We start from the raw sequence: 25,513 nt of genomic DNA, 5'->3' as shown, positions 1-25,513 counted from the left end.
GGATGCTGCAGCTAGCCTTTGTGTTAGTGAAGAAAAACTTGCAATATCTGCTGGCATGTATTTGTCTGTATATGACTCTCATTGGATTAAGACATGCTGAAACGCGACAGAACGCCCCGGGGGCAAGGAGCATTCCGAATAGAATACTCACTGTCAAAATGGACAAATAAACAATTTGGCTTGGGCAAAGTGGAGGTTTAAAATAATACTATAAATGCGTTTTTACTCTAATAGTTACAGTCTGTAAGAAATGTAGGTTTGATGTTCTTAAGTAATGAAAAGGGTGCAGCACGGGGGGGGGCGGTTATCTGCCTGTTACAGCTGGAACAATCTCCTTTCAGTTTTTCCCACGCCTCTTGCCCACATTCTTTCTTCAATACAGATGCCTTTCATGATATCAGGTTCAACGGCTCAGTAGTCACTTACAGTAAAGCATTAACCATCTCTGTGTGAAAATAAAATCTAACTTCCCCGTTAGTCCTCAGCTTGAAGTATCAACATGCTACTTGTTGAAAGCTCTGTGTGTGTGTGTGTTCCGTTTATACTCCAGATTTTCAGGTTAAGAGCTTATTCAAGAGCCCCCCTGGAATGGATCAAGCCCTTGCTTTCGCTAGAGCGTCTGTGCTTAGTGCGATCCAATGATATGTTCTGGGTGGCATGAAAAGGTGATGGTGACTGCTTGACGTCAGTTTCCTGTCTGCCCCTGTTTCCTGCAGCTTTCTCAGTGAATGACCCAAAGATGTAGAGAATTGGAGAAGGGGAGGGTAGTTCCGCCCAGCCTGGAATTTGTCAAGTTTCTGTCCATATATGGACACGCGTTCACCGAACGGGCGGGGGAAGAGGAGTTTGGTTAGATTTACCCTGCTACACCTCATCAAAAGGACGCAGTAGCTGTGCTGTTTTCTGTAGGAAGGTTGAGTTTAAAGTAACATCCCAAAACCTATAACAGCATGTCCGGAAAACAATTTAACAGCGGGCCCGCGTACGGTCTCTCCGCGGAGGTGAAAAGCAGGGTGAGTACAGCTTTTAGTTTGATACTTTTGAAAAAGTCTCAGCCTGTTGCTGGTTGTAACTTCCGAGCGGTGGTTTCAGCTTCGCTTCATGTTATCGAAAAGTCTTTTTTTATTTTGAAACTGGGCGTTGTCCCAGCTGCTGCCGCCAGACTAATTGAAGCATTTGCTCCCCTGTATCTCCTCTTATCTTCTGTCTCAGTCTTCAGGTAATTGTGTCTGTGTGCCAGGATCATTCTGTCTCCCATTCCAGTAAGAGGAATTTGGAAACTTCTTCCCAATGCAGTGGGCGGTGCCTTTTTTTTCAAGCAAAATTTAATTTCCTGTGTGTTTTGCTTTAAGCGATGTCTGAGCGAATTTTCTTTTAAAGCCTTGCTTTGTTGCACATCTTTTCACTTTTTTTGAGTTACGTAGCTCTTTTTTCAATACAGTAAAACAATTACATGTTACGTAGAAATAGGTTTTCAAATAGATTCCGAAATTATTCATTGCAGTAATAAAGTAATTTTGGGATGTATCGTATCAAAACCGAACAGTGACTCGGAGTGAATCTTTGTTTTGATTTTTCTTCTATGTTTGAGCTGATTAGTAACTGTCAGGGAGCTAGCTTTGCACTGGTCCTGATATGCCCTGGATGAGGTCGCAAAGTCATTGTACTTAATATGAAAACAGATATTTCCTTCTTATTGAAGCGTTTAAAATTTTTCAAGCAATAGGGAAAATCCAAAACACTAAACATTATACAGGAAGCTGAGGCTGAATCATACAGGTTTTCCTACTTAACCTTGAAATAAGCTTCTAGCTACTCACTGATTCATGACTAAGGCACTTAGTTCCACCTCCGTAACATCAGTCCCTATGTCTGGAAACTTAGTAAACCATGCCTTTAGTCCACACTTGACTGTTGTTGCATACTCTTGAGGCCACGTTGAACCCTTAAACTTAAAATCGTCCAAAACTCTTCTGAAAGTGTTCAAACTTTCATGATGGGCATGGATAATGTGAATAGTCAAGGTCTTTTCCCTCGGGCGGGGAGTCTAAAACTAGAGGACATAGGTCTAGGGAGCGAGGGCAAAGATTTTAAAAAGGCTTGAGGGGTAACATTTTCTACGCAAAAGGTGATGTGTGAACGAGCTGCCAAAGGAGGTGGTGTCGGTGGGTATAGTTACAACATTTAAAAGACATCTGGGTGGATATATGAATAGGAAGGGTTTAGAGGGATCTTGGCAAATTGCTGGCAAATGGGACTAGGTCAGATTTGGGATGTCTGCTTGGTGCGGACAAATGCACTGAAGGGTTTGTTTCCATGTTGTGATTCTGTGTCCTGTCTACTTACAACACTGTTTGCGGACTTCTGTTGACTCCCAGATCAAGTAGGCCTTAATTTTAAAACTCATCTTTGTTTATAATTCTCTCTGTCTCTGGCCTCTCTCCCCTCAAACTTTGGAATCTCTCTTCCAGATCCAGAACCCAAATTGGCACCTGTGATCTCCAAAGAATATTTCTGTATTTAATTATTTCATCATTTGACAATACCTTTCACATAAAGATTAATCCATTCGAAATGGGAGTAAGCCATTTGGACCTTTGAGCCTGCTCAGCCTCTCAATAAGATCGCAGCTTTCAATTATTAATGTTCATACCTTTGGAATGCCCTCCTCTAAAATGTTCTACATTGTTGACTAAACTTCTGGGTATCTGCCTGCATATCTCTTCATTGGCTGATATTAAATGTATTTGCTTATGCTCTTGTGAAGAATCTTTGGAGGTTTTTGTTGTTGAATTAGCTCAGAAGCAGACAATAACATTGGGGCTACAATTCATGTGTGGTTCTTGGGAGTACCCTCAACGTTCATACAGTAAGCCCCCTCAAGCAGCATTGAAGTGAGAATTGTATTGCTTAACCAACATGACTGAAATAGTTTACTTAGGTCAGGATATTGGAGAGATGTTCATTATTCTCTCCAATTCTCTGTCATATCTGAGCAAGTAGACAGGAGCTTGATTTGACATCTCAAATGAAAGATAGCGCCTCTTAAAAATTCAACACCTCACTTAAAACTACAGTTGTATTAGGTAGATTACATGCTGGAGTCTGTGCAATGGAGGTGATCTAACAATCCTTGGATTCAGTGATGGGAGTGCAGTCACTGAGCTAATGCAGATATTTTGTGACAGGATTGAGTTTGGCAGGTCTATACTTCAGTCCTTCATCCCCACCTCCATCCACCTATTGTCTTGGTCTATACTTGACCTTACCCCCTGGAGTGGTTGTTGGAGAGAAGAGTCGTTAACGGTTCATGTTGTGGTATTCTAGTAAAGATTTCCGGGAGAAGAGCGAAGAAAATTAAGAGTAGGGATGTTTAAAATGTATATTGTATAGGAGTGAGAGCTGCTTCTGAAGAAAGTGTCAATATTATAAACTTGCTCCTTTTCTATGGTTTGACTTTATAATAAGGTGACTTACAAGCTACACGAGTAATGAATGTTCACGCTGTTATAACTGAGAATAGTAGAGTAGATCTGACACAAAAAACAAAGCCTTTTCCTTGGGGTGGGGGACTCCAGAACTAGAGGACATAGGTTTAGAGTGAGAGTGTGTCTGGAATGAGCTGCTGGATGAAGGCTGGTACAATTACAGCATTTAAAAGGCATATGAATAGGAAGGGTTTAGAGGGATATGGGCCATGTGCTGGCAAATGGGACAAGATTAGGTTGGGATATCTGGTCGGCATGGACAAAATGGACTGAAGGGGCTGTTTCTGTGCTGTTTATCTCTATGGCTCTAAGTGAATGATCCAATCCCACACCAGTCAAGAGTAAGATAATGTGAGAAAAAAACAGAAAATGTGATCAATTGATAGAATTTTAACTTGGAGAAAGTGAGGACTGCAGATGCTGGAGATCAGAGCTGAAAAATGTGTTGCTGGAAAAGCGCTGCAGGTCAGGCAGCATCCAAGGAGCAGGAGAATCGACGTTTCGGGCATAAGTCCTTCTTCAGGCTTATGCCTGAAACGTTGATTCTCCTGCTCCTTGGATGCTGCCTGACCTGCAGCGCTTTTCCAGCAACATATCTTTTAGCTCTGATCTCCAGCATCTGCAGTCCTCACTTTCTCCTAGTTGATTTTAACCTACTGCGAATCCTCTTGCAAGGATGCCTTCCTTGAAGAAGCTCTCTTCCTCCCTCTACATTCCTGAAGAAGGGCTTCTGCCCAAAACGTGGATTCTCCTGCTCCTTGGATGCTGCCTGACCTGCTGCGCTTTTCCAGCAATGATTTTTAACTTGTCTGCAGATTGTAGGGGTGATACCATTTCGATACTTTGGGATTGTATATAAAATGATGCAGTAATTTGTTTTTCAATGTGGTGAGGATATAGGAAGGCTAAGAACATTGGAGAACTGAGAAAAGAGAAGTGCAGAAGAATGCTGACTATTGTAGCTTAGATAGATAAGATGGTAAAGTCTATCTCCCCATCAACCAATTAGTTCCTGGGTTTTAATGTAGTCTTACACTAATCTGGTTTAATCAAAATCTAAAAGTCACTAGAACTTGGTGTTTTTACATCAAATCTGTCAGAAATAGATGAGGATTGTGCTTTCCCTTTAGGTTTCTCCCCTCTGTATTAACAATTTTGCATCTTCCATCTTTCTGTTGATGTAAATGTCATGGCCAAGAACCCAAACTTTACTTCGCACCCCTGAAATAATCTAAGCTCATAATCCCTTGACACTCTGTTCTTCAAAATTTGGCTGGTCTGAGGTTGTGAAATTTGTCGCCCTCCCCCTTTACTAGAAATGGAACTGATTTTATCAAGTGATATTATGACGTGCTGGTGCTTTGAGACCTGCCTTCCTTTAGGTTGGTCATGGAAAAACAATTTTTGGGTGACCTTTGCAGAGGCTTCTAATACAATGAGGGGCTTAATTAAGGTGGATCAAAAAGACCTTTCCAAAGGGTGGGGGAATTCAAAACTCGTGTCTGTCTGTCTCTGTCAACGTGGTTAGTATTTGCTTTAGTGTCTAAGTGTCTGGTGCTGCCACTGACTTCTAGGTAAATGTAGCCAAAATGCTTTCGCTGTCAAAGCTGAGAGCACGATTCAATAGACAATAGGTGCAGGAGTAGGCCATTCAGCCCTTCGAGCCTGCACCGCCATTCAACATGATCAATGCTGATCATTCCTAATCAGTATCCTGTTCCTGCCTTATCTCCATAAACCTTGATTCCACTATCTTTGAGAGCTCTATCCAACTCTTTCTTAAATGAATCCAGAGACTGGGCCTCTACTGCCCTCTGGGGCAGAGCATTCCACACAGCCACCACTCTCTGGGTGAAGAGGTTTCTCCTCATCTCTGTCCTAAATGGTCTACCCCGTATTTCTAAGCTGTGTCCTCTGGTTCGGCACTCCCCCATCAGGGGAAACATGTTTCCTGCTGCCAGAGAGTGTCCAATCCTTTCATAATCTTATATGTCTCAATCAGATCCCTTCTCAGTCTTCTAAACTCAAGGGTATATAAGCCCAGTCGCTTCAGTCTTTCAGCGTAAGGTAGTCCCGCCATTCCAGGAATTGACCTCGTGAACCTACGCTGCACTCCCTCAATAGCCAGAATGTCTTTCCTCAAATTTGGAGACCAGAACTGCACACAGTACTCCAGGTGTGGTCTCACCAGGGCCCTGTACAGCTGCAGAAGCACTTCTTTGATTCTATACTCAATCCCTCTTGTTATGAAGGCCAGCATGCTATTAGCCTTCTTCACTACCTGCTGTACCTGCATGTTTACCTTCATTGACTGGTGTACAAGAACACCCAGATCTCTTTGTACTGCCCCTTTACCTAAATCGATTCCATTGAGGTCGTAATCTGCCTTCCTGTTCTTGCCACCAAAGTGGATAAACATACATTTATCCACATTAAACTGCATCTGCCATGTATCTGCCCACTCACCTAACTTGTCCAGGTCACCCTGTAATCTCCTAACATCCTCATCACATTTCACCCTGCCACCCAGCTTTGTATCACCAGCAAATTTGCTAATGTTATTGCTGATACCATCTTCTATATCATTAATATATATTGTAAAAAGCTGCGGTCCCAGCACGGATCCCTGCGGTACCCCACTGGTCACTTCCTGCCATTCCGAAATGGAGCCGTTTATCACTACCTTTTGTTTCCTATCAACCAACCAATTTTCAATCCAATCTAGTACTTTGCCCCCAATACCATGTGCCCTAATTTTATTCCCTAACCTCCTATGTGGGACTTTATCAAAAGCTTTCTGAAAGTCCAGGTACGCTACATCTACTGGATCTCTCTCGTCCATCTTCAGAGTTACATCCTCAAAAAATTCCAGAAGATTAGTCAAGCATGATTTCCCCTTCATAAATCCATGCTGACTCTATCCTATCCTGTTACTACTATCCAGATGTGCCGTAATTTCATCCTTTATAATAGACTCCAGCATCTTTCCCACCACTGAGGTCAGACTAACTGGTCTATAATTTCCTGCTTTCTCTCTCCCATCTTTCTTAAAAAGTGGTATAACATTAGCCATCCTCCAATCCTCAGGAACCGACCCCGAATCTATCGAACTCTGGAAAATAATCACCAACGCATCCACGATTTCCCGAGCCACCTCCTTCAGTACCCTGGGATGCAGACCATCAGGCCCCGGAGACTTATCAACCTTCAGACCTAACAGTCTCTCCAACACCAAATCCTGGCAAATATAAATTCCCTTAAGTTCAGGTCCTTCAGCAACTGTTACCTCAGGGAGATTGCTTGTGTCTTCCCCAGTGAACACAGATCTGAAGTACCGATTTAATTCCTTTGCCATTTCTTTGTTTCCCGTAATATATTCCCCTGTTTCTGTCTTCAAGGGCCCAATTTTAGTCCTAACCATTTTTTTGCCTTGCACATACCTAAAAAAGCTTTTACTATCCTCCTTTATATTATTGGCCAATTTACCTTCGTACCTCATTTTTCCTCTGCGTATTTCCTTCTTAGTAATCATCTGTTGCTCTTTAAAAGCTTCCCAGTCCTCAGTTTTCCCACTTATCTTTGCTATGTTATACTTTTTCTCTTTTAACTTTATATGTTTCTTAACTTCCCTCGTCAGCCATGGCCGCCCATGCCTCCTCCTGGGATCTTTCTTCCTTTTAGGAATGAACTGATCCTGCAACTTCTGCATTATACACAGAAATATCCGCCATTGCTCCTCCACGGTCATCCCTGCTAAGGTATTGCACCATTGAACGTTGGCCAGCTCCTCCCTCATAGCTCCATAGTTCCTTTTATTCAACAGAAGTACTGTCACTTCTGACTGTACCCTCTCCCTCTCAAATTGCAGATTGAAGCTTATTGTATTATGGTCACTACTTCCTAATGGCTCCTTCACTTCGAGGTCTCTGACCACTTCTGGTTCGTTACACAATACCAGATCCAGAATTGCCTTCTCCCTGGTCGGCTCCAGCACCAGCTGCTCTAAGAATCCATCCCTGAGGCACTCCACAAAGTCTCTTTCTTGAGGTCCAATACCATCCTGATTCTCCCAGTCTACCTGCATGTTAAAATCCCCCATAACAACTGTAGTAACATGTTTTACGACAGGCCAATTTCAGCTCCTGATTCAACTTGCATCCGACATCCAGACTACTGTTTGGGGGCCTGTAGATGACTCCCAAGAGGGTCTTTTTACCCTTAGTATTTCTCAGCTCTATCCACACTGACTCTACATCCCCTGACTCTAGGTCCCCCTGCGCAAGAGACTGAATATCCTCCCTTACCAACAAGGCCACCCCACCCCCTCTGCCCGTCAGTCTGTCCTTACGATAGCACGTGTAGCCTTGAATATTCATTTTCCAGGCCCTGTCCACTTGAAGCCACGTCCCAGTTATCCCCACAATATCGTATCTGCCAATTTCCAAAAGAGCCTCAAGCTCATCCATCTTATGTCTAATGCTTCGTGCATTCATGTATAGTATTTTTAATTTGTCGCTGCTCTCAGCCTTCCCATCAACTCCTATTTCACTCAACCTTATAGCATGATCCCTTTCCGAGTTTTCTGCCTCATTGATACAGCTGTCTTTCTTGACTTCTCTTGTTCTAACTTTCCCTTCAGTTTCCTTTTTAAACATCCAGCTTGTCCCCCCCCCCCCCCCCCCCCCGCTACTTAGTTTAAATATAGCAGTGCTGCAGTAGAAAACCTGTCTGCCAGAATGCTGGTCCCTAACCTATTAAGGTGCAAACCGTCTCTCTTGTAGAATTTATGCTTACCACAAAACATACCCCAGTGATCCAAGAACTTAAATCCTTACTTCCTGCACCAGTTCCCCAGCCACACGTTCAAGTCCATTATCTCCCTATTTCTGGCCACACCAGCCCGAGGAACTGGAAGCAAACCGGAGATAACCACCTTGGACGTCCTGCTTTTCAGCCTTCTTCCTAGTTCTCTGAAGTCCCGCTGTAGTATGTTCCTCCTCTTCCTCCCGACATCATTTGTGCCGACATGTACCACCACCTCTGGCTCTTCACCCTCGTCCTTGAGGATTTCCTGCACTCTGTCCGCGATGTCTTTCACCCTGGCACCAGGAAGGCAACACACCATCCTTAAATCCCGTCTGCTGCCACAAAAACCCCGGTCAGTTCCTCTCACGATGGAGTCCCCTATTACCACGGCTCTGTGTGATGTCCGACTCTTCCGCTCTGCCTCTGCGCCAACATTTGATTGACAGACTTGGCCGCCTTGCGAACTGGCAGTGTCATCAGTCTCTACTGTTTCCAAAAACTTCAACTTGTTCCTGACAGGTACTTCTCCCGGGGTCTCTTGCACCTGTCTCCTCTCTGCCTTCCTCATCGTCTGCTCTCTTCTGGTATGATTGGTGTAATAACCTCGCTGAAGGTCTTGTCCAGAAAGATCTCGTTCTCAAATTCCCATCAGATTTCTCAAGCAGTTGCAAATAATTTGCTCAAAATTTGTGCTGGTGTTGTTTTGCTGCATGCATTGTGACCTAACATACATCCATCTCATCTTTTGAGATTTATCATAGATTTCATAGAAATATCCACCTCATCTCCTTTGCCTACTTGTGAAAATACTTCTCTAATACCTTCAACTCAACATTGAGAAATTTCCTGATTTTGGTGAGCTCAGTCACTTGCTGACAAGCATTAGTTCATAGATTGTGTAAGCTATGTTGCAGCATGTTGTATGGATGTGTTTCTGGCCTGAAAGATCTGTGACATCCTGAACAAGATGCTGTAGCAAGTGACTCAAACAACAAAGTACCTCTTACCTTTTAGAACCTATGCCATCAGATCTTCTGCCAGATTTCATGGTGCTTGTGAAAACCGACAACCAACCGTGACTTTGAAAGTCACTATCTCCAAAAGGTGGTTTTATGTGGTTGCTAGATTTCACCTGGGAATGTCTGGTGGATGATTTGGAGCTGTGAGCCATTCAAGTGCCTACTCTAATTGTTTATTATGAAAAGATTGTGGTCCTCCAGGCAAAGAATATTATGTTCTGCAAAAGTTCGGGTGCCTAGAGTGTCAATCTCAGGACTATTTATCCCAGATTTTATTTTCCTAATTATTCTTGCTTTTCACCTGTTTTTTTATTGTTGTTTCCTGGAGATGACTAAGCTGCTGGTGGGGGTCAAAAGGCTGCTTTCAAACTGAATAAGTTAGGCATCCAGGGTGGAGTCGATTTGATCAACCAAATAGTCTTTCGCTGTCTGTCGTCCGCCTCTGTAGGCGCAGTATAGCTGTGTGCGTTGTAAAGCTCTTTGTAATCCGACAACATATCAGAGTGATAAGTTCTGAAGAGCCTACTCTTCTGTACCCATGTTAAAGTTTCTTTCACTTTTTCCCTCACCATTATGTGCACCCCATCTCCATGCTTTTTCTTGAGAGATTTTGTTCAAAACTTAGAATGATTAAAGAAATTAGAGGCACAGTTAATATTGACAACACATTCACTATGGCAGAGGACATGGCTGAATTTCACCCAGACCTTTGTGCAGTGAAGCAATCCATTACTTGGATAGCAAAGACCATGAAACTGCTAGTAGATGGTATAAAATAAGCGTAATACTCGGCAGGCAACATTTGTGGAAGGAGAAATCGAAGTTAACTTCATGGTGTTTTTGAGATGCATGACTCTTGCTTGGAGTTCAAGTTATTTGACTCAGAACACTAGTTAGTTTGTCTCTGTCTCTTCACAGGTGCTGCCATGCCCTGCTGAAGTTTTCCAGCAGTTTCTATCTGTTAAAATTTATTTTAGTCAGAGATATATGCAATTAGTAATATGCAAGGTCAGCGTTTCATTTTGACAGCCTCTGATTGGCCTTCTCAGCCATGATGGCATTTAGATTTGTAGCAAATAGACATTGAGAGTGGAGAATGAGCAAAGGTTCTTGCACAATACTTTGTTGAAAGCTGCTTCAGAACCTGCAACAATTGAAGAGGTCAAGTAAAGAGCCTGCAAGTGAAAACACTCCGAACTTGGCAACATTTCACTCATATGTACTGTGGCAACTCTGCATTCTTATCTTGTGGATAACAAAGAGAATTAAAGTCCAGTTGTTTAGAATTTGCTGGCTGTTCTTTCATCAGAAAGTTTTGGAAGTCAGCCATTTCAGTATTTATTCTGGCAGAAGGGGAATAATTTCACCTTGTGTAGGCCCTACACCCTGTGGTGTGTGTACTCTGAATTTCATAATGGGTGAGTTGATTGTTCTGACTGTGTTTCAGGTGGTGTGTGGTTTGTCTACAGATTTTGTAAATGCTTGGTGACATGAGAGAAATATTTTAACTCTGTAAATATTTGCAGTGTAGAATGTGCCACCTGAAAGGTTGGAGACACACTCAATCATGACTTTTAAATAGGGAATTGATTTAGTAGCTGAATGGAAGATTATTACAGGAATAGGGCAGGGTGATCTTCACTGCTCTGAGAATCTGCATGGGTTTGATGGGCCAACTGGCTTGCCCTTATATTGAAACAATTTACTATCAAGATAAAGAAACTGCAACTGAAGTAAATGACCCTTTGCATGGTGTTCACTCAAACAGCCCTCAAAAGATTAATTTGCATAAGGTGAAAGTTTAGGTTCGCTTGGCAAAAAAATACAAACTTTAATATCCTTATATTTCTCCAGGATACCTTGCATTAGTATGCATGAGATTTCAGGGCAATCTGGGAAAATTGAAAAGTATGTCAGAAACTAGAAGCAATATTTATTTGTGTAATACTCATAAACTCTGACCATGCAGAGCTCGTACAAGCCAATGATGGTGAAAAATGAGGGGTTCACAGCAGAGACTTTTTAACTTTTGTACCTCTGGTATTGAGTAAAACTCCAACCCTCTTGTGTGCACGCACACACACTCGTGTACTTTTGGGAATGTTCAGATTCTATGTTCCTGATTATGTATGCAATAATTGGTTAGCATCTTGATTAAAAGAAATCGTTTTGATAACCTTTTTTAATTTAAAAAAAAACCTGGTTGATAGGTTTTAATCAATAAGGTAAACAGATTGACAGTAATGATATAGACAAAGTATTTAATTGGTCATCTTGGCAACTGGAAAACATTTTTATTTTACGTTGTGACCAGTGGAATAGTGGGACTAGAGTGACTGTACTTTTTTTTTGGTCTCGATCGTAACAAATACTAGCTCCTTTTATAATTGTAAGTGTTTGTATACCAGTATTTAATATTGCAGCTCGTCTAGTGAACTCCTGTTCAGACCAAGGACCATCTCCTTGTGTCCATCAGATTGATCACTCTTCAGATTTTCTTTGCAAAGATAAAGTTGCTGGCCAGGGCTGAGTCTGCTCATCTCCAAAAAGGTCAGCAGTAAGGAAGTAATAGACAATAGGTGCAGGAGTAGTCCATTCTGCCCTTTGAGCCTGCACCAGCATTCAATATGATCATGGCTGATCATCCTTAATCAGTATCCTGTTCCTGCCTTATCTCCATAACCCTTGATTCCACTATCCTTGAGAGCTCTGCACTATCCTTGAGAGAACTGCACACAGTACTCCAGGTGTGGTCTCACCAGGGCCCTGTACAGCTGCAGAAGAACCTCTTTGCTTCTATACTCAATTCCTCTTGTTATGAAGGCCAGCATGCTATTAGCCTTCTTAACTACCTGCTGTACCTGCATGCTTACCTTCATTGACTGGTGTACAAGAACACCCAGATCTCTCTGTACTGCCCCTTTACCTAAATGAATCCAGAGACTGGGCCTCCATTGCCCTCTAGGGAAGAGCATTCCACACAGCCACCACACTCTGGGTGAAGAAGTTTCTCCTCATCTCTGTCCGAAATGGTCTACCCCGTATTTCTAAGCTGTGTCCTCTGGTTCGGCACTCCCCCATCAGGGGAAACATGTTTCCTGCCTCCAGAGTGTCCAATCCTTTAATGATCTTGTATGTCTCAATCAGATTCCCCTCTCGGTCTTCTAAACTCAAGGGTATACAAGTCCAGTCACTCCAGTCTTTCAGCGTAAGGTAGTCCCGCCATTCCAGGAATTGACCTCGTGAACCTACGCTGCACTCCCTCAATAGCCAGAATGTCTTTCCTCAAATTTGGAGACCAGAACTGCACGCAGTACTCCAGGTGTGGTCTCACCAGGGCCCTGTACAGCTGCAGAAGCACCTCTTTGCTTCTATACTCAATCCCTCTTGTTACGAAGGCCAGCATGCTATTAGCCTTCTTCACTACCTGCTGTACCTGCATGCTTACCTTCATTGACTGGTGTACAAGAACACCCAGATCTCTTTGTACTGCCCCTTTACATAAATTGATTCCATTTAGGTCGTAATCTGCCTTCCTGTTCTTGTCACCAACGTGGATAACCATACATTTATCCACATTAAACAGCATCTGCCATGCATCTGACCACTCGCCTAACTTGTCCAGGTCACCCTGTAATCTCCTAACATCCTCATCACATTTCACCCTGCCACCCAGCTTTGTATCACCAGCAAATTTGCTAATGTTATTACTAATACCATCTTCTATATCATTAACATATATTGTAAAAAGCTGCGGTCCCAGCACGGATCCCTGCAGTACCCCACTGGTCACTGCCTGCCATTCCAAAATGGAGCCGTTTATCACTACTCTTTGTTTCCTGTCAGCCAACCAACTTTCAATCCAAGTTAGTACTTTGCCCCAATATCATGCGCCCTAATTTTGCTCACTAACCTCCTATGTGGGACTTTATCAAAAGCTTTCTGAAAGTCCAGGTACACTACATCTACTGGATCTCCCTCGTCCATCTTCAGAGTTACATCCTCAAAAAATTCCAGAAGATTAGTCAAGCATGATTTCCCCTTGATAAATCCATGCTGACTCTGATCAATCCTGTTACTACTATCCAGATGTGCTGTAATTTCATCCTTTATAATAGACTCCAGCATCTTTCCCACCACTGAGGTCAGACTAACTGGTCTATTATTTCCTGCTTTCTCTCTCCCACCTTTCTTAAAAAGTGGTACAACATTAGCTACCCTCCAATCCTCAGGAACCGATCCCGAATCTATCGAACTCTGGAAAATAATCACCAACACACCCACGATTTCTCGAGCCACCTCCTTCAGTACCCTGGGATGTAGACCATCAGGCCCCGGGGATTTATCAACCTTCAGACCTAACAGTCTCTCCAACACCAATTCCTGACAAATATAAATTCCCTTCAGTTCAGGTCCTTCAGCCACTGCTACCTCAGGGAGATTGCTTTCGTCTTCCCCAGTGAACACAGATCAGAAGTACCAATTCAATTCTTCTGCCATTTCTTTGTTCCCCCTAATATATTCCCCTGTTTCTGTCTTCAAGGGCCCAATTTTAGTCTTAACCATTTTTTTGCCTTTCACATACCTAAAAAAAGCTTTTACTATCCTCCTTTATATTTTTGGCCCGTTTACCTTCGTACCTCATTTTTTCTCTGCGTATTTCCTTCTTAGTAATCCTCTTTTTTTTAAAAGCTTCCCAGTCCTCCGTTTTCCCATTTATCTTTGCTATGTCATACTTTTTCTCTTTTAACTTTTTATATGTTTCTTAACTTCCCTTGTCAGCCATGGCCACCCATGCCTCCTCCTAGGATCTTTCTTCCTTTTTTGGAATGAACTGATCCTGCATTTTCTGCATTGTACACAGAAATATCTGTCATTATTCCTCCACTGTCATCCCTGCTAAGGTATTGCACAATTGAACTTTGGCCAGCTCCTCCCTCATAGTTCCATAGTTCCCTTTATTCAACAGAAATATTGTCACTTCCGATTGTACCCTCTCCCTCTCAAATTGCAGATTGAAGCTTATTGTATTATGGTCACTACTTCCCAATGGCTCCTTCACTTCGAGGTCCCTGATCAATTCTGGTTCATTGCGCAATACCAGATCCAGAATTGCCTTCTCCCTGGTAGGCTCCAGCACCAGCTGTTCTAAGAATCCATCCCTGAGGCACTCCACAAAGTCTCTCTCTTGAGGTTCAGTACCATCCTGATTCTCCCAGTCTACCTGCATGTTGAAATCCCCCATAACAACTGTAGTAACATCTTTGCGACAGGCCAATTTCAGCTCCTGATTCAACTTACATCCGACATCCAGACTACTGTTTGGGGGCCTGTAGATAACTCCCAAGAGGGTCTTTTTACCCTTGGTATGGATAGAGCTGAGAAATTCTGACTCTACATCCCCTGATTCTAGGTCCCCCCGCGCAAGAGACTGAATATCGTCCCTTACCAATATGGCCACCCCACCCCCTCTGCCCGTCAGTCTGTTCTTACGATAGCACGTGTAGCCTTGAATATTCATTTCCCAGGCCCTGTCCACTTGAAGCCACATCTCCGTTATCTCCACAATATTGTATCTGCCAATTTCCAAAAGAGCCTGAAGCTCATCCATCTTATTTCTAATGCTTCGTGCATTCATATATAGTATTTTTAATTTGTTACTGCCCTCACCCTTCCCATCAACTCCTATTTCACTCAACCTTACAGCATGGTCCCTTTTTGAGTTTTCTGCTTCATTGATATAGTTGTCTTTCTTGACTTCCCTTGTTCTAACTTTCCCTTCAATTTCCTCCTTAAACATCCAGTTTGTCCTCTCTCTCCACCCCCCCCCCCCCCACTTAGTTTAAACGTAGCTGTGTTGCAGTAGAAAACCTGCTAGAATGCTGGTCCCCAACCTATTAAGGTGCAAACCGTCTCTCTTGTATAATTTATGCTTATCACAAAACATACCCCAGTGATCCAAGAATTTAAATCCTTACTTCCTGCACCAGTTCCCCAGCCACACGTTCAAGTCCATTATCTCCCTGTTTCTGGCCACACCAGCCCGAGGAACTGGAAGCAAACCGGAGATAACCACCCTGGACGTCCTGCTTTTCGGCCTTCTTCCTAGTTCTCTGAAGTCCCGCTGTAGTATGTTCCTCCTCTTCTTCCCGACATCATTTGTGCCGACATGTACCACCACCTCTGGCTCTTCACCTTCGTCCTTGAGGATTTCCTGCACTCTATCTGTGATGGCTTACCCTACATTAAAGGTAGGGGAAAATCAGCTAGAGGATCTGCTTCTGATCTTTGAAACATTGACCACTGTGGTTAATCCTAAGAACAGGGTTAGCTTCTACTATGACCATCAACGTTGAACATTACGATTGATACTCATGAATGTCATTTGAATAGGCACTACTGGCCAGCCATACTTATTGAGTTTATAACCCGGGAAGAGACCGCACCAATAGAAATTTGTTTTTAATAATGTACTAGAGAATATTTCCCAGTGTTGATGCTTAGTTCATTTTGATTCCACCCAAATACTTTGGGGAATTTCCACCAGAATTCTCAAAATCTTTTTAATCTTGTATCTAGTATCGGTTCCGCTTGATATCCCCTAACGGCTAAAAGCAGGTAATTTAGGAACCAAGTGGAAGACTTATTCATGGTCTTTTATTTTTGATTTGTCAAATCATCGTATTATTTATGTATTAAATGGCTGATCATTTTAGTTTGGTAACTTTTTATCCTAAATCTTTTGCCTTAATTATTGAAAACGAGGACTAGGCTACATGTTCATTGAGGTTCTTTAATACCATACTGTGTCTGTCTGAATAAACTGGCATGCTTTCATTTTAAGAGGTATCTCAACTGTTCTGGTTCACTCGTATTACTTTTTTGCAGTTGTTGAATGAATTTTTAATCAGCTGACTGCCTTTTTGTGAAAATTCTCTGGATTGTAAATGAAGGATCTCTTTGTTTATGAGCGACAGTCTAGCTGGATGTGACATTGATTTTCAGAAGAAATTGACCCCCATCTGGAAGGACATTGGTTTGTTTCCAGTGCTTTAAACTGCTGCCCAGCAGAAGAAAATTTCAGCAGATCAGCCAATTTTCGTACTGTCCACTGCTTCGGACTCTCACTAGATTTTTATGTCTGACACCTGGCTATTCAAGCAAAAGTGTCTGACACACTTTATTGGAAGCTACACAGTGCTCTTGTGTTCTGTTTTGTCTGATGTTGGGCTTTGTCCCCAGCAGGGGCATTTTACCTCGTGGTAAGATTTATGTCATTTATTGCAATATAGCAAACTAGGCATCCATTTTGTGGTATTGAGAAATCCAACAAATATTTATTACAATAAATACAAATTTAGACATTCTTCAGGCCCAAGCGCCTGGGCTTAAGTTTTTGGGGTGCAAAGAGCAGTATACTTCTCTTCATGTGTCACGTTTCAATTATCCTAAGTAAGATTATGTATAAGCATGTTTCTTTTAAAAATAGTCTGTGTCTTTCTAAAGGTATGCTGACTAAGACTAAATGCAACAATATCAAAGGTTATTTTCTAAGCAGTGGTTAGCACTGCTGCCCCTCAATGCCAGAGCCCTGGGTTCAATGCTACCCTCTGGCAACTGTCTGTGTGGAGTTTATATGCTTTCTGCATCTCTGTGTGGATTTCCTCCAGGTGCTTTGGTTTCTTCTCACAGTCCAAAGATGTGCAGGTTAGGGTGGATTGGCCATGCTAAATTTCCCATAGTGTCCAGGGATGTGCAGGCTTGGTGAGTTAGCCATGGAAAATGCAGGGCTACAGGGATAGGGTAGGGGCATAGGTCTGGGTGAGCTGCTGATTGGAGGGTTGTGTGGACTGAATGGCCTCTTTCCACACACTCCTGAATGTTCCCACTTGAAATACTCCCATAATGAGGTTGTTCAGCACCAAGTGTAAGGATCGCATAAACAGCCTTTGTAGATGGTTGGTCTGCTGAGATTTCAGCACTTTGTTTCTTGAAGAAGAGCAGTTTAGGTGGATTGGCCATGCTAAATTGTTCATAGAAGCTAGGATATGTTGGCTAGGTAGGTTAGTTGTGGGAAGTATGGGGATTGGGTGGGATGCTCTCCGGAGGATCGGTGTGGACTCAGTGGACGGAATGGCCTCTTTGTGCACTGTAGGGATTCTACGATTCTATAAGAGGCTTCACTGTCCGGGATTGGGGGGGGGGGTTCCCCAAAAGAAATTCCCTTACTTGTGCACTTTGATTTTGAGTCTGTACTCTCCAATTGGAAGGGGATGTGAAACTCTGCTTTGTGGTGATTACACTAAAGGAACTTTATTTCCTGACATCCTTATTTTTCTTAAAACAATCCAGTATCTTAATTCAGTCTTATTGATGGGGAAAAAATAGACTTCTCATCTCAAAGTTATGTTTACAAACCAGGAACAAAGTCGATAAATTTTATTGCGTATATCCCAGATGTGAAAACTGAACAAAGGAAAACCTTAATTCTTGACTATGTTCTATTTTGTTCTCAAATACCCCTCAAATCCAACAAAAGCTTGTTTCCTGAGCAATGTGTGGTTGACTTGTATCGATATCCGATCTAGCAAATGTTTCTCTCATTTTCCAACCAATCTCCAACTCTGTAACTCTGTGTTTTGCGTATTCCCCTGAGGCAGCCATCATGTGGCTCAAAAAATGCTCAATCACCCGATGCCTGATGGTGCCTTACACAAGGAAGGTTTGTAACCACCTTCAGGCCAGCCGAGATAGTGAATTCTGGCTAGCTCTTCAACCATACAAGGCATCCAATAGTTTAATTCTGTCCTCTGATGTTCATTCAGGGGAAAAACAACCCAGCATATTGTGGTCAGCAGCCTTTTATGTTTAAGCTCCTGGCACCTGTTTCTGTGTCCATATTCTACTGAAACAAATTGTGGCTGAAACTCCCGTCAATACAATGCATGGAGCTCACTCTCTCCCCAGATCAAAGAGGCAATTCGTGACAAGTGTACTTGGTGGTGTAACCTAAGCCAGGATGGCAACAGTGGCAGTATCAGTTATGGCTTAGTAGTAACACACTCTATTCTGAGTCAGCAGGGCATGGTTTTGGCCCACTGCACTGCAGAGACTTAATATAGGCTAACACTACGGTGTATGACCAGTAGAACAGTGAATTGTCTGCTGTGTCATCTCTTAAGGAGAGACATTACATTTGCTGCCCCATGTGAATGTAAGATGGCCGCTTTTGAAGAAGTGTACCTGTTCTCCCTGATATTCCAACCAATATTTGACTGCACAAACAACATCACTCAAAAACAGTTTATCTGTTCATTGCCAGTTGTAGGCAATTGCTGAATACATTTGAGATATCATGTTCCTGGTATCACAAAAGTGATGACACTTCAAAAGAGATTAATTGGCTGTAAATGCTTTGGGAGTTCTTATGGGTCCAGAAAGATGAGATTTGCATTTATATACTTTTGGTATTATGGGCAGGAACAAAATCAATTAGTATGTTTTGCTTTTCCCCAGCTCAGTACCTCATCCAACTGACACTGCACTGTTAAGGTCATGGGTTAAGAATGGCCAAATGACACAAGCCAAACTTGGTGTATTTTCTCACAGAATCACCTTAAGAGTTACATATTATTTCTGTTTCTGTTTGTGTTATTATAGTTGTTTTGACAGATATGGAACCTGCTGGATGACATAAAGTTGTTACCATGACTAACTTAGTTAGTGTTCATCAAGCAGCAAGTCTGTTCACCACAGATGTCAGAATGGTTCAACTTGTGTTCTTTCCTCATAATCAAAAATTGTGGGTTCCTGGATCTGAGCATTAACTTGAGGATGAACCATCAGTGTTGTGCAGGCATATATAATTGGCAAATGTAAAATGCTTAAGGTAGAAGCATTACTAATAGATCTTGTAGTAATATTCAATTCATCTGCATATGCTCAGTAAAGACTATATGGTTTACTCTTTTAGTTTGTGTTTGAATTTTATCTCTTGCTCCCTGAAACTGCTTCAAATTCTGACCTATGGTGGAACCTAAATGTTTCTGGATTTGGACAGCTCCCTGCCAGATTGTTTCAGTTCAGACTGTCGGCCCATTTCCCTATCCCCATATCAGACGTAGCAAACACTCCAACACCCAGTATGGCTTTACATCCTCCATCTTTATTCCGGGCCCTGGAGGGAGAGACAACCAATGCCCATGTGCACAGAGACATGAGTACTCAGTCTTCCCTCGAGCAGCAGATTCTTAATGAATTAGATAGTCACTTACAGTGAACAGCATCCGAATAAGGCAACGTCTACATTGTAACGGTCACCCAATCAATCAGCAAGCATCAACAGTGAAGATAGCTTAATCTGGTGTTGTACAATGAATGTTCTTAATCTTGTTAACTGGCTTCATATAATGAACACTTTTCACCTTGTTAACTTCCTTTTTGCAGAGAGTCTTAGTGATGTACAGCATGGAAACAGACCCTTTGGTCCAACCCGTCCATGCCGACCAGATATCCCAACCCAATCTAGTCCCACCTGCCAGCACGCGGCCCATTTACCTTCAAACCCTTCCTATTCATATACCCATCCAAATGCCTCTTAAATGTTGCAATTGTACCAGCCTCCACCACTTCCTTTGGCAACTCATTCCATACACGTACCACCCTCTGCGTGAAAAGGTTGCCCCTTAGTTCTCTTTTATATCTTTGCCCTCTCACCCTAAACCTATGTCCTCTAGTTCTGGACTCCCTGACCCCAGGGAAAAGGCTTTGCCTATTTATCCTATCCATGCCCCTCATGATTTTGTAAACCTCTATAAGGTCACCGCTCAGATTCTGACACTCCAGGGAAAACAGTCCCAGCCTGTTCAGCCCCTCCCTGTAGCTCAAATCCTCCAACCCAAGCAACATCCTTGTAAATCATTTCTGAACCCTTTCAAGTTTCAAAACATCCATCCAATAGGAAGGAGACCAGAACTACACGCATTATTCCAACAGTGGTCTAACCAATGTCCTGTACAGCCACAACATGACCTCCCAATTCCTGTACTCAGCACTCTGACCAATAAAAGAAAGCATACCAAACGCCGCCTTCACTATCCTATCTACCTGCGACTCCACTTTCAAGGAGCTATGAACCTGCACTCCAAGGTCTCTTTGTTCAGCAACACTCCCTAGGACCTTACCATTAAGTGTATAAGTCCTGCGAAGATTTGCTTTCCCAAAATGCAGCACCTCACATTTATCTGAATTAAACTCCAACTACCACTTCTTAGCCCATTGGCCCATCTGGTCAAGATCCCGTTGTAATCTGAGGGAACCTTCTTCGCTGTCCACTACACCTCCAATTTTGGTGTCATTTGCAAACTTACTAACTGTACCTCTTATGCTCGCAATCCAAATCATTTATGTAAATGACAAAAAGTAGAGGACCCAGCACCGATCCTTGTGGCACTCCACTGGTCACAGGCCTCCAGTCTGAAAAACAATCCTCCACCACCACCCTCTGTCTTCTCTACTTTTGAGCCAGTTCTGTATCCAAATGGCTAGTTCTCCCTGTATTCCATGAGCTCTAACCTTGCTGATCAGTCTCCTAGGGGGAACCTTGTCGAACGCCTTACTGAAGTCCATATAGATCACATCTACTGCTCTGCCCTCATCAATCTTCTTTGTTACTTCTTCAAAAAACTCAATCAAGTTTGTGAGACATGATTTCCCATACACAAAGCCATGTTGACTATCCCTAATCAGTCCTTGCCTTTCCAAATACATGTACATTGTGTCCCTCAGGATTCCCTCCAACAACTTGCCCACCACCGAGGTCAGGCTCACCGGTCTATTGTTCCCTGGCTTGTCTTTACCGCCCTTCTTAAACAGTGGCACCACGTCAACCTACTATCCTTGCCTCTAGCACCTCATTGTCTACTGCAAGTTCTTATCTGATCCAAGTCCTGCTAGCTGAGCCTTTGTCTCTCACAACCAAAACTTAACCCTTTCCCTATCTGCCCATACCGTATACACTTTCTCAAGATGGTAACAGTCAGGAGGCCTTTACTAAATGCGTACGTTCATCTGGACATATTGCAAATCCACTGTCTCGAGTGCCTAATTCACCTAGCTGGGTTATGAGGGCTGTATTCCTTCAAATAATTAAACAGTTAATGATGAGCCAAAGGTTTGCCTCTGAGCCATTTCTGCCTAGGGCTTTGTTATTCCCAATGGAGAGGTTGGGAAATGAGCCATAGAAAATCATTTGTATTTGTGGGAACTGTCTGTGCAACTGGTGGGACACTGTTGCTTTTCTTCCATAGTTTTTGTTTTCACAAATATGATTGAGTTCTCTAAAAGACCCCGGTATATATATGTGAGGACAAACTTCATTTCAGCTGTGCTGCAGCTTCCCTGAGCCACCCGCTTCCCTAATGTTTATCCATTGTGTTGACACACTCACTTTCCTGCTATCTCACTAACATGAAGGATGCCGACTGGAAATGAGCCCTGTGGGAGGAGCGGTGGAATTTGTATCAGAGCCTGAATTCTTGCAGGAGAAAACCGAGCGATGGCTGATTGCTAGTCAGTACCTAAATCTGAATCCATACCTCAGCTGAGTAGGTGGCTATATTGTTCTGATTGTCAGATTAATTTCTTTTGATTTGACCCCTCAATAATTGGTTTCTGTATTCAACCAATCACAGAGCAGTTTAAGATTTTGACATCATTAGAGTGACCGAAACAACATGCTCTCGACCTGGAAATGTGATCTTTCAATTTCCCCAATTATTTCTATTAGTGCTTTATTCCTTTCTGAGCCTAAATTATCGTACCATAAGCACTGCCGTCTTCAACTACTGCCTTCCTATTACCTTTCTGCCACAACTTCAGCTGGCCCCTAACTTCTCACCCTATTTTTGACACATTCAGACCCAACTGCGTTAATGCCTTTTATCCGTTTAAACCTGAGCGGACCTGGGCCTTTGTTGTCTAAATTCTACACAATCCTAAATTTCACTTCGCCATCATCTCTGCTGTTGTGCATTGGTTTCAGGACTCTCAACATTTCATATTTAAATTAATCTTGTCGTTTCACTGCCTCACACCTTTCAACCTCTATAACCTCAGTCCAACAACTTTGTCCAGATTTGTCCAACAGCTGACTGTCTTTTTGTGCTTCCCCACTGTTTTTTTTAAAAAAGTTATATTCCCTTTGGCCCAACCAGTCCACACCGACTCTCCAAAGAGTAACCCACCCAGACCCATTTTCCTCTGACTGACTAATCCACCTAACACTATGGGCAATTTAGCATGGCCAGTTCACCTGACCTGCACATCTTTGGATTGTGGGAGGAAACCCACGCAGACATGGGGAGAACGTGCAAACTCCACACAGACAGTCGCCCAAGGCTGGAATCGAACCTGGGACACTGGTGCTGTGTGACAGCAGTGCTAACCACTGTGCCACCGTGCAGACTAGAAGATCTGGGTTCAAGTTCTTCCTGCACCAGACATGTCATAACATGTTTGAACAGACTGCGTGAATATATTTACAGGGCATGATATCGAGCAGGGAGAGGAGTTGGACAATGGAGATCTGCCATCAGTCTTCTGTTGGTATCCATGGGCAATATCTTACCATAGTACATGGCTTAGAAATTGCAACATCAGCCCTTTCCAAGGAGCTAACATGCTCTGGATGTAGGTTTGCTCGCTGAGCTGGAAGGTTCATTTCCAGACGTTTTGTCACCCTACTAGGTAACATCTTCAGTGGGCCTCCGGGCAATGCACTGTTCCTGATTCCTGTTTTCTATTTATATGTTTGGGTTTCTATGGGTTGGTGATATCATTTCCTGTGGTGAAGTCATTTCCGGTTCTTTTTCTCAGGCTCGACCTAGGATGTATGTGTTGTCCCAGTCGAAGTGGTGTCCTTCCTCAGCTGTATATGAGGATACTAGTGAGAGAGGGTCATGTCGTTTTGTGGCTAATTGATGTTCATGTATCCTGGTGGCTAGTTTTCTGCCAGTTTGTCCAATGTAATGTTTGCTACAGTCCTTGCACGGTATTTTATAAATGATGTTAGTTTTGCTCATTGTCTGTCTGTATAGGGTCTTTCAAGTTCATTAGCTGCTTTTCTAGTGTGTTGGTTGGTTTGTGGGCCACACACCCAGCAACACACTGAAACAGCAGCTAATGAACTTGAAAGATCCTTTTCAGACAATGAGCAAAACTAACGTCATTTATAAAATACCGTGCAAGGATTGTAGCAAGCACTACATTGGACAAACAGGTAGAGAACTAGCCACCAGGATACATGAACACCAACTAGCCACAAAAAGACATGACCCCCTCTCACTAGTATCGTCACATACTGATGAGGAAGGACACCACTTCGACTGGGACAACACATCCATCCTAGGACAAGCCAAACAGAGACACGCACGAGAATTCCTAAAAGCATGGCATTCCAACCGGAACTCTATCAACAAACACATTGACTTGGATCCTATTTACCACTCTCTGAGAAAAAGAACAGGAAATGACTTTGCCATAGGAAATGACATCACCAACTCAAAGAAACCCAAACATAGAAAGCAGGAATTGTCAACAGTGCTTCTCCCGGAGACCCACTGAAGCTGTCACCTAGCAGGCTGACTGTCTGGAAATGAACATTCCAGCTCAGCGAGCAAACCTACATCCAGAACCTCGACCTGAGCTACAAAACTTCTCAAAACTACAGATGCTGGGATATGTACTGAAAGCAAAAAATGCTGGAGATCACAGTGAGTCTATGAAGAGAGAGCAAGCTAATGTTTCAAATCTAGATGACTCTTCAGAGCTGAAGAGAAGTGTAGAGGAGGGAGGCATTATGCTTTCATTGGGAGCTATTTTGGACGTGTGGCTGGAGGGAATAATTAGCTACAGTCACTGCTAAGGTGGGACTGGGTGCTTCAATGCTTTGACTGTTGTGATTTTGATACTGATGGTATTCAGTGTGTATGGAAGTTCCACAGTGATTAGGGCTTTATTTGGGAGTGGTGCAAAACTCAAACAACAAATAAACAGGCTCTCTGCTGATCAACAAACATCAAACTCTACTCATCCCAGTTGCCTGCATTTGGTCTGTAGCCTACTATGCCCTAGCATTTTAAGTGCTATTTCAGATTCTTAAATATTTGTTTATTTCAAGCTTTCATCTGTTCTCTAACTCTTTCAAGTCTTTTCTAAGTTGTTTTATGATGCACATGTTTTAAGTTTTTGCCAAGTTTATCTTTGTTCAAATGTCTTCTGAAAGTAATAGCTGGAATTTGCTCAGCTTTCACTCCCTTCCTGTAACTTTTTACAGTTCCCTTATAGAAACTGGCTTATGTTTGAGGCCCAGTGCTCACCTTTTACTGGGACTTTTGAAGAAGTACCATTGTCCTGGGTAATTGCAGTGTGTTTATTTAGGTCACTTGACCGCGCCATACTGTTCCAAACGATGTTCTTAACACATCGCAGGGACGCAGGCAAAAAATGATGAGTTGAAGTTCTGAAGTTGGTCACCAGCACAGTAACTTAAATAGATGGGGCCGGGGTGAAGGAAATTGGAATTTCATGTCAGTTTGTGTAAAGGGCATGTTTTGTTTTACTACTTTGTCCTAGCAATATCACCTACTCACTCATACCGTTAACTTTCAACAGCATTTATTGTTCATCTCTAATTGACTTTAAACAGGCAGTCTGCAGTGAAGGTCCTTGCACTGTGCTATGAGTGTATGTGTTCAGGGTTACAGCCTAATGACCAGAAGGAACTGCAATTTGAAGTCCAAGTATCTGACTTGGATGGAACTTAGAGATGGTGGGGTTGTCATGTACTTACTACTCTTGTCCTTCCAGGTAATGGTGATGAAGGATTTGTGAGGTACTTGGAAAGATTGGATTCCCATATTACTTAGAAGGATGAGAAATCAAAGTGGTACATTGGAAGATCCTGTGGAAATAGTGCTTTGATGTTTGTATGAGTATCTTTTTGAAAGGTAGTAGACAGAAGAGCTGCAGTGCTCTTCAGCACCCATAGAGACAGACAGTCTTTTGCTACAAGCTAGATTCCACATCTGGGGAACTGCTGCTGTGAATGAACTGTTCAACTTCCTAACTGATGGGAGTACAGCGATTGAAGAATTCCTAAGTGTGGAGTTTTGATGGATGTACTGAGTGCAGAAAAGGGCA

The 25,513-nt window shown here is 42.7% G+C and overlaps 1 protein-coding gene across 1 annotated transcript in view; it reads left to right on the top strand.

Moving 5' to 3' along the window:
- Positions 1-768: 768 nt before the first annotated feature.
- LOC122565246 (calponin-2-like) overlaps positions 769-25,513 on the top strand; it is a 42,014-nt gene continuing 17,269 nt past the window's right edge. The window contains exon 1 of the mRNA XM_043721015.2: positions 769-1,013. Coding sequence (XP_043576950.1) covers positions 951-1,013 — 63 coding nt within the window. The 5' untranslated portion in view covers positions 769-950. The remainder of the gene's footprint in view (positions 1,014-25,513) is intronic.

Source organism: Chiloscyllium plagiosum, unplaced genomic scaffold (genome assembly GCF_037043375.1).
Source record: "Chiloscyllium plagiosum isolate Xiang-an unplaced genomic scaffold, Cpla_swu_hap1 HiC_scaffold_28, whole genome shotgun sequence".
NCBI classification, from domain to species: domain Eukaryota; kingdom Metazoa; phylum Chordata; class Chondrichthyes; order Orectolobiformes; family Hemiscylliidae; genus Chiloscyllium; species Chiloscyllium plagiosum.
The sequence above is the reverse complement of the archived record's forward strand: the minus strand, read 5'-3'. Positions and strand labels throughout refer to the sequence as shown.